General features: G+C 35.5%; 1 protein-coding gene across 1 annotated transcript in view; it reads left to right on the forward strand.

Annotated features, from left to right (window-relative positions):
- Window positions 1–10753, forward strand: part of LOC114612323 (calcium-binding mitochondrial carrier protein SCaMC-1-like) — a 45684-nt gene that overhangs the window by 23039 nt on the left and 11892 nt on the right. The window contains 1 exon segment of the mRNA XM_028757281.1: window positions 9425–9583. Coding sequence (XP_028613114.1) covers window positions 9425–9583 — 159 coding nt within the window.

The following is a 10753-nucleotide window of genomic DNA, read 5'->3' on the forward strand; positions in this document are numbered from 1 at the left end:
ACACACACACACACACACACACACACACACACACACACACACACACAGAATGGCTGAAGTGAGGATAAGCTCCAGTGATTTATTTCTTCCCTTGACTCCTTTTGATACCCCTAGAGATAAAGTTTTTTTCTATTAGAAAGAAAATTATCTCATAGCCACAAGTTACACATTTCCCAGAGCTAATCACCATAAAACATATCAAACTCATTACACAAAAGAAAATTACAATATAGTGGCTGCATATTTCTTATATGAAACATATGTAACTAAATAATTCTCATCTATCTTTCTTTCCTAAAGCTCATAGTGACCTTAAAGCAGTAATTTTTAATCATCGATTAACAAAGTTTAAACAAGCCAAGTCTATAGTAGCAAATTTTTCCCTATGATTGGTTGACAACAACTTACACTTACTAAGGAGCAAATCACCATTCTTACATCTTATTTTTGAAGTTCTGATTGGCTAATCTGGCTAGTCATATGTTTTCTGTTCTTATATTAATAATGAAATTATTTTCTCTTTATTATAACCTTATTATTTCCTGGTATACATCAAAAATCTATTACTTCATCTCTCTTAGTCAGGGTTTCTATTCCTGCACAAACATTATGACCAAGAAGCAAGGTGGAGGAAAGGATTTATTCACCTTACACTTCCACATTGCTGTTCATCACCAAAGGAAGTCAGGATTGGAACTCAAGCAGGTCAGGAAGCAGGAACTGATGCAGTGGCCATGGAGGGATGTTACTTACTGGCTTGCTTCCTCTGCCTTGCTCAGCTTACTTTCTTATAGAACCCAGGACTACCAGCCCAGGGATGGCTCCACCCACAATGGACTGGGCCCTTCCCTCTTGATCACTAATTGAGAAAATGTCTTACAGCTGGATCTCATGGGGGCATTTCCTCAACTGAGGCTTCTTTCTCTATGAAAACTCCAGCTTGTGTCAAGTTGACACACAAAACCAGCCAATATACTCATCCCTAGATCACAATATTGAAGAACTCAGGCCCAACCTAGAATGTATGCTTACTTTGATAATTAGCTTATCCCAAGCTGATTCTTCTTACCACTACAATTATGTGTTTGTAATGCATGAATGCTCACTGTACTTCTTTCTCTCACTTAAGCAGCTTTTGCCATCCTATCAGGAAAAGGCACACTTTATTCCTGATTCTAACTTAAAACTTCTATCAACTGTCCTCATTTTCTAACTTTATGTTTTCTATAAACTACCCAAACTCCCCAAAATTATTTAAATAAAACTAACCTTTTTTTAAAAAAATACTTAAATCAAGTCAGAAATAACATAAAATAATTAATTTATCTAGACAACATTATCTCAAGAATTTTCATCTTCATGTTGATCTGCAAAAAGCTTGCCCAATAGAATGGCCCATGACCCAGAAGTAATTATACCAAATGATAGGCAGGGATGGTCTCTTGGTGTCTACTCACACCAAACCAAATGAATGAGGAGTGTGGCAATGACAAACATGAGAAAATAACATCAGTAGCAAGAAGCAATCCTGGGACAAAGTCTCTGGGGTCATGCTATATCAGAGCTCGCCCATCAAAGCAGAGCAGGATGGTGGGCCATCTCAAAGTAGCTCACTTGCCCACTGCAGCTCTTCCTATATGGCATCTGCCACAAACCTATGAATAATAGGGATATAAGGAGAAGATTCCCAGCTCAAAGGCGCAGAAAATATTTTAACAAAATCATAGAAGAAAAGTTTCCTAACTTAAAGAAGAATATGCCTATAAAGGTACAAGAATCTTACATAATACCAAATAGAAAAGAAAGTCACATAACAATCAAAATACTAAACATACAGAACAAAGAAAGAATAATAGAAGCTGCAGGGGAAAAATACCAAGTAATATATAAAGACAGACTTATTAGAATTAAACCTGACTTCTTAATGGAGACTTTAAAAGCCTGAACAAATATACTACAGACTCTAAGAGACTATGGATGCCAACTGAGACAACTATACCCAATAAAACTTTGATCACCATAGGAGAAAACAAGCTATTTTGTGATAAAATTAAATAATATCTATCCACAAATCCAGCCCCACAGTAGGTACTTAAAGGAAAACTACAAACCAAAGAGACTAATTACACCCATAAAAATATAGGAAATAATCTCACATCAGCAAAAACAAAATAAGGGCAGTACACACACACACAAACACACACACACACACACACACACACACACACACACACACACACCACCTCCACCACCATCAGCAATAGCCACAAAACAGGCATTGAGAATCATTGGTCACTGATATTTCTTAGTATTAGTGGACGTAGCTTCCCAATTAAAATACACAGAATAACAGAATGGATGTGAAAACAGGATCCATCCTTCTGCTGCATATGAGAAACACACCGAAACATCAAAGATAGACATTATCTCAGAGTAAAAGGTTGAAAAAAGATTTTCCAAGCAAATTGTTAAGAAGCAATCTGGTATAGCCATTCTAATATCTAACAAAATAGACTTCAAACCAAAATTAATCAAAAAGGGTCAGGGAAAAACACTTCATACTTATCAAACGAAAAATCCATCAAGATGATGTTTTAATTTTTTAACATTTATGCTTCAAATGCAAGGGCACACCCATGTTTGTAAAAGAAACATTACTAAAATTTAAATCACTCGTTGACCCTTATACATTGACAGTAGGAGATTTCAATAACTCACTCTTACCAATGGACAGGTCATCCAGCCAAAAACTAAACAGAGAAATACTGGAGCTAAAAGGCATTATAAGCCACATTGATCTAACAGATATCAAAAGATCATTTCACCCAGAAAAACCACAAAAAAGTACCTCCTCCTCAGCACTTCACAGAACTTTCACACTTGGGCACAAAGGAAATCTCAACAGATACAAGAAAATCTAAATAACTCCCTGCATCCTATCAGACCACCACAGATTAAAGCTGGATTTCAATAACAACGGAAACAACAGTAAGACTACAAAGTCATGGAGTGTGAAACAAATCTGTACTTGATGAAAACTAGATAAAGGCAAAAATAAAAAAACTAAAGACTTTCTACAAATAAAAAAATTAAAGACTTTCTACAATGTAATAAAAAAATAAATACATAATGTACCCAAACTATTGGGACACAAAGAAAGCAGTACTGAGAGGAACATTCATAGCACTAAATACCTGCATAAAGTAATTGGAGATATCTCATACTAGCAACTTGACAGCACACTGGAAAGTTCTAGAACAAAAAGAAGCAAGCTCACCCAAAAGGAGTAGATGGAAGGAAATAATCAAACTGAAGGCTGACATCAACAAAATAGAAACAAATAGAACAATACAAAGAATCAATGAAACAATTGGTTCATTGAGGAAATCATCAAATTAGACAACCCCTATTTAAACTATCTAGAAGAAGGAGAGAGAATATCCAAATCAACAAAATCAGAAATGAAAATGGGCATAGAGACAGACACTAAGGAAATCCAAAGAATCATAGGTTATATGTTTATCTGTACTCCATAAAACTGGAAAATCTAAAAGAAATGGATAATTTTCTAGTAGATATCACTTACCAAAGTTAAATCAAGCTCAGGCAAACCATTTAAATGGACCTATAACTCCTAAGGATATAGAAGCAGTCATTAAAAGTCTCCCAACCCAAAGAAGCCAGTTTAGTGTAGAATTATAATAGACTCAAAGAAGAGCAAATGCCAATACCCCTCAAATTATACCACAGAATAGAAACAGAAGGAGCACTGCCAAATTAATTTTATGCAGATACAGTAACCCTGATATCTAATCCACACAAAGATTCAACAAGAAAGAGAATTACAGAGCAATTTCCCTCATGAACATAGATGCAAAAATATTACTTGCAAACTGAATCCAAGAACATATCAAAAAAAAAAAATCCACCATGACTAAGCAAGCTTCATCCCAGAGATACAGGGATGGTTCAACATACAAAATCCGTCAATGTAATCCACAACATAAACAAACTGAAAGAAAAAAGTCACATGATTATTTCATTACACAACTGTAATAACACAACATATTCAGTAATTTGTAATTACTGAAAAAGTCTTTGACAAAATGCAACACCCCTTCATGATAAAAGTCTTGCAGAGACTAGAGATACAAGGAACACATCTAAACATAATGAAGGCAATTTACAGCAAGCCTATAGCCAACATCAAATTAAATGAAGTGAAGTTCAAAACACTCCACATTCCACTAAAATCAGGAACAAAACAAGGCTGTCCACTCTCTCCATATCTATTCAATATAGCACTGAAAGTTCGAGCTAGAACAATAGACAACCGAAGGAGATCATGTGGATACAAATTGGAAGAGAAGAAATCAAAGAATGGATCAGTATTCACAGATAATATGATAGTATACAAAATTGACCCCAAAAATTCTACTAGGGAATTCCTGTAGCTGATAGACACTTTTAGCAAAGTGTCTGGATACAAGATTAACTTAAAAAATAAAAGTAGCCCTTCTATATACAAACAATTAATGGGTTCAGAAAGAAATCAGGGAAACAACACCCTCCAAAATAGTGACAAATAATATAAAACATGATATAAATAAAAAATAACCAAGCAAGTGAAAGACCTATATGATAAAATCTTCAAGTCTTTGAAGAAAGAAATTGAAGAGATAACAGAAGATGGAAAAATCTCCCATGCTCATGGATCAGTAGAATCAGTGTAGTAAAAAGGGCCATCCTACCAAAAGGAATTGTGTTCAATGCAATCCCCTTCAAAATTCCAACACAATTCTTTATAGACCTTGAAAGGACAAAACTCAACTTCATATGGAAAACATACATACATATATACATACATAATACATACATAATACATACATAATACATACATAATACATACAAACATACATACATACATACAAACATACATACATACATACATACATACATACATACATACATACAAACAAACAAAAACCAACAACTCAGGTTAGCTAAACAATCCTGAACAATAGAAGAACTACTGTACGTAACCATCCTTGATTTCAAGATGTGCTACAGAACTATAGTAATGAAGAGCACGTGATACTGGCATAAAAACAGACAAGTGGATTAGTGGAGTTGGATCAAAGACTTGGACCTAAATCCACACACCTATGGATACCTGATTTTCGATAAAGAAGTCAGAAAGACTCAGCTTGCAACTCATGGGATCAGATGTAGCCACCCACAGCTAAACGTGGTTGTTCATGCTATGTTTCTCCTTTTGTTTAGATGCTTAAAAGTTTCTGCTGTTAAAGCATCTCTGAGCTGTTTTAGAGCTTATTGATTAATTTGGTTTGAAGTCAATTTTGTTAGATATTAGGGTGGCAACACCAGATCTTTTTACAGGTTGAACATTATACATAGGCACTATGAAAGCAAAATCTGCCCTATCCTGCTCATGCAAGGTGATAGTAAAAGAGCAGTCTTTTTAAGTCGATTTCTCTCATAGGCCATGCCTTAGGTAATAAAGAAGGTAGAGGAATTCCATGCTGTAACCCATTGATTGGATTACTCTATTTGCCACTCTTAAGTATGTTGACACTCTCCATTTTTCTGACTCCTTTTTTTTAAAAAAATAACAAATACAGAGGAATTCCATGGGCTGATAGACTTTTCTATATGCTCAGCCTCCACCTGCTGTTGCACCAGCTGCCCAAGGCCCTGAAAGTTTTCCTTAGTTAAGGGCCACTGATCTATCCATAAAGGCTTGTTAGTCAACCATTTGTAAGAGTAGGAGTGTCAGTACTTCAGTAGTGGCACCCCTTTATAAATTTGGAAGTTCAATCCTTGTTATGTCCTGTGTTTGAACAATTGGCACAGCCTAGGGCTGTTTTTGATGACACATAGCAATACCTTCCCCAGGAACCATTTCACCCCTTATTTCATTATGGGCTGTCTCTGGGATTGCAGTAATATTAATTTGAGTACCCAAGTGTTGTGAATTTATGGATATGTCAGCCACATAAGGCTTTACCTTTCCTATTTGACTTCTGGTCCTACATATTTAACCTATGATGCACTTTGTTTTATATGAGTTAACTTCTTTTTTTATAATTTATTTTTTCTCAAATCGTAATTCATTCACACAAGGGTTATAAATACAGAAAGGCAGGATGCGGGGAAGGGAATGACACTGGAGTGTGGGTGATCAGGGGGAATACAGATATCATCAGAACTGGGTATTGGCTGGGTGAAGGTTCAAGGGACAAGTCACTATGACTCTGCCTATGACTCGCTTGTCCTTATCCAAGTTGGTATTGTTTGCGCAGGCTACCTATTTACAAGTTGAGTTAACTTTTCAATTCCTAGAAGCTGGGTATAAACCTTTTAAATTGACCATTCTGGACTCCAAGATTTTTGTGAAGTGATAGTTATATCAGCTCCTGTACCCATCAAATCTTCTATTCCAATACCATTTGCTTGCAATTTTAATTTTGGCCTCTGATCATTAACACTGTTTGCCAGAACACATTTTTCCTGTACATTCAAACCCTCCTGTTCTTTCTACTGGAGCAGCTTTGCCTTTGATGTAAGGAAACTGTAGCAGCTCAGTAACCCTATAACCTGCACTAAATTGCATCTCTCTTTTTACATTGGTCATAATTTTAATTTTTTCTTTAAAATCTTCATTTATAACCCCTGGATGCACAATGAAACCTTGGAAAGTCAATCCACTCCTTCCCAAGATCATCCCTACTATTCCCAAGGGCAAAGGAACATAAACTCTAGTAGTTATTTTATAACATTGAGTTTTGGGGCATAGGATAAAATTATTTATCTGTGGCCAAGTCTAGAGTAGCACTGCCTGTTATAGCATGCATTAAATCTCCAGTGCTGAGTGGAGCATTTTCAGTCTGCCATGTTCCTTCATGGCTGAAACTGCTCTTAATTTTTGTTGCAGGGCCCTGAGCCAGGCCTCACAGGCCATTTCCCAATATTAAGACATTACTTTGAATATCTCTTTTCCAATGGCAGCCTTTGCTGTATTACATACACAGCCTGGGAAACCTAGGTATTCTTTCTGTTTGAGATGTAACATCAACCAGCTTATTTTTAATGCCCCGAGTATCACAGAACCTTGATATTCTAAAAATAGCTTGCAAGTACTGGGAGAAATGAGTCAGGCTTTAAGCAGTAGCAAGAGGGTAGTGGGCTTGATTATTGCGGGTTTAGCAGCTCTAATTACATTAATTGCTGTACCACTGCTTCTTTGATTGCTGTGACACAATAAGTTTAAAACAGCTACTTTTGTTAATCATTTAACAAAAAATGTTACTAATGTGTTGAATATACAAAAGGATTTAGATAGGCATTTGGAAGAACAGATTGATGCTCTTCATCCTATTCAAATTATTGGAAGGAGATGTAAGAGAACCATTGCTTCTAGAAATGGCTCGTTCACTTTTCAGGTGCAAAATACTGTATTTCTTGGAGTTGGTGCACTAGGTATTTTGAGATCTGAGGCTTTAGGTTTGGTCACAGTCTCTTTGCAAATTTCCCCAAAATTGAAGCATCAGGCATTTTGATATTGGATGCCTCTAGTTAGAACTTGACCTATTACATGGTACACATCAGAACTAATATTGGTCATATTTTTTATCCAAGGTGGTGCTTGTACCTAAAATGGTCTAATAACATTTTTTACATTTGGAACTCACATTTTTGTATGCCAAGGTCTCCATCAACACTTGCTTTGTGTCAGGATCTGATATGGGTTTGTTCACAGCTGAGGCCAATCTTTGTGAAAAATCAGTGAAGGCTTCTCAAGAGCCTTGTATAGTCTTTTATTTTATAATCTGTAAATGAGGTAGACATTTCCCCCAGGCTCCTTAACTTTGTCTCAAGGTCTTAAAGCCATCAAGTGACATTGTTCTATAGTAATGTTATCAGCTTGAATCTGTTCTTGTATATCAGAGTACTGCCTTTCACCTAGCAACTGGTCTTTTACTATATTCATTCCCCTCACTCTATTCACTGTTCAATATTCATGGCTTCTTCCCCTTCACCGTGTTAGCCATTGCAACTGTTGGCCAGCCTCTAGCATAGCTGTTACAATCCCTTCCAGTTTTGGGGAATAATAATTCTATTTTGAGTAGCTCATTTATTTAGAATTTGTTTCACATAAGGTGAGTGCATCCCATATGAAAGCATGGACTTTTAAAAATACCTTAGAAATATTATTTCTATAGGACATCATACTATCTTGTCATAATCTTGTTCTACACTATTAGCAAGCATATGCTGTATGGATACTAGGGAAGCTGAGGGTGGTGATCTTGTAACCCAGGACTACTCCTCCTCTAACTCTGGCAGCACAGTTGGTTTGAGATTAACCCTTTCTTTCAAAATAGGCTGTTTCATCAGATTGCCCTCCCATTGTTTTTAAAGCTTTTCTCTGATCTGAGCACTATCCAGCACAGTTTCATTCCCTCTTGCCTCTTGTTTGAAACTCATGCTCTCTTGCTGAGTCACCAGGACTGGCCCTTTATGTTCTCTCTTCTTTGGTATTCCTTGCTTCCCAAGTGCTTCCACAGCCATTACAACCTCTCCAGTTGCACACCCAACTCTACAACCCTTTCACAAATGAGAGAGTAGAGTGACCCCTTTCGTTTTCCCATTTCAACCATTTGTTTTCTTTCTCAGGCCCCCCATTTCCACCTGCAATTTTTTCAACTGTTCAGTTAGACTCTCAATTTTTTTTTGAAACAAACTGTATGAAGAAGAAAAAGAAAGGCACTCTTTGACACTCTTCACTGGAACATAATGCTTTAACACTTCAAAAATAGTCTTCAGAAAACAAAATAGAATTGCTAAAGGTAAAATCACTACATATTAACTCATTGTAATACATATTTTTAAAGAGAAAATTAGTCAACAATAGATCACTGTGAAAATATCAAATCGAATTAAAAAAAAAGATCGCTGTGAGTAGTAAGTTGGAGCATATAAGATTCTGTTCTTGACTCCTGACTTAGGTTATATCTAAGACTTTGGGATTAAGTGTGGGAATTTATTCAGTATTTATTCCTCACCTACTATGTGGCAGACTTCATGTGAAGTGGTGTGTTACCTGCTCTCAGGTTTACATTGTTTTCATGGAAGAGATTATACAAATGGTTTGAGAATTATTTTAAACTAATACCAAATTTAATGAGTATTTTAGTTTAAATCTTCATGTGAATGTATTATTCAAAATCATTCAAGTATAAGAACTGTGTACTAAGTAAATTGTCTATCTCCAGTATAGGAGGTGATCTGAAAAAGAAAATGTTGAAGTTTCGGTCTGTGTGAAAGTTTTTCTTTATTTTTGTAGAAAGTTATGCTCTTATTGTTTACACTTCACTGTCTAATTATTTTTTGTTTTTATCAGATAATTGATATAGGAGAGAGTATAAGTATTCCAGATGAATTCACAGAACAAGAGAAGAAGTCTGGAGAGTGGTGGAAGCGGCTAGTAGCGGCAGGAATAGCAAGTGCGATCACACGGACGTGCACAGCACCTTTGGACCGCTTGAAAGTCATGATTCAGGTAGTCTGTATGCCCTACCCACTCCTGAAGAGTTGAAGCAACATGACGAGTCCTTGATAAGTATAACATTGATTTTAAGTGCCTGGTGGATTTCTTAGTACCTCCTCATTGAAACCTCAATGAATTAAAAATTGTAATTACAAATCAATACTTGCTAGATACTTTTTCTATAAGAACATAAGAATCAAGAAAAATGTTATGAATTAAAATTTGTAATTAAAAATATATGATTGTTTTATTGTCCTTTGTTGTTTTGGTGATATTGGTAGCCTTTGATGCTAAATTATGAATGGTTATTATAATATAGCATGATAATTGTGTAAAACTGTAATGTTACCTAATTAAGAACTTTGTAAATTATCTGTAATTATTCTTTGTTCTTTCAAAACCTGTAACTCTGCTTAAATATTCAATTTACATGGCATTTTAAGAAAATACCATATATTAAAAGGATATTATTTTGGATTAAGGGAGCTTCATTTATTCATTCCATACATATTTAGCAGGTATGTTATGTATTAGGTACTACAGTGGGTTAGACACACTTTTTACCATTAGAGGAATTATCATACATCAGGGAAAATAAATAATTAGATAATAAATAGTAAAACACCATTATATACCCAGACAAAAACACACTAGTACTGTGGGAATACCAAGAGAGAATATATACCATTTATTTTTCCTGTAGATATATAATGATATCTTAGTTAATTTATCCAATGGAAATAAAGGCTTTAGTTTAATAATCTAAGTATAGAGAATATACATTAATATATGATAATGGGACAACTAACCCATTTCCTTCTATGTGTTCAACTCCATGTGTAACCCATATTCTATTCAACCAGGAAGCTAAATGTGGACCATTGTTAAAAAAAGAAAGTTGAAAATATTCTAAAGCACATTCGAGAACTCAGTTTCCCAAGTAACTGGGACTGTAAGACAATATAAAAATTACATGTAAAGGAAAAACATATGGACATGTACAGCAGTACACAAATGGAGTCATGTACAGTGCTATACAGATGGACACATGTGCAGCAGTACACACATAGATAAACACATGTGCAGCAGTTCACAGGTGAACAAATGTAAAGCAGTACACAGATGGTGACATGTACAGCAGTACACAGATGGACACATGTGCAGCAGCACACAGATGGACAC

Source organism: Grammomys surdaster, unplaced genomic scaffold, assembly GCF_004785775.1.
Source record: "Grammomys surdaster isolate TR1022 unplaced genomic scaffold, NIH_TR_1.0 126158, whole genome shotgun sequence".
In the NCBI taxonomy this organism is placed as follows: Eukaryota; Metazoa; Chordata; class Mammalia; order Rodentia; family Muridae; genus Grammomys; species Grammomys surdaster.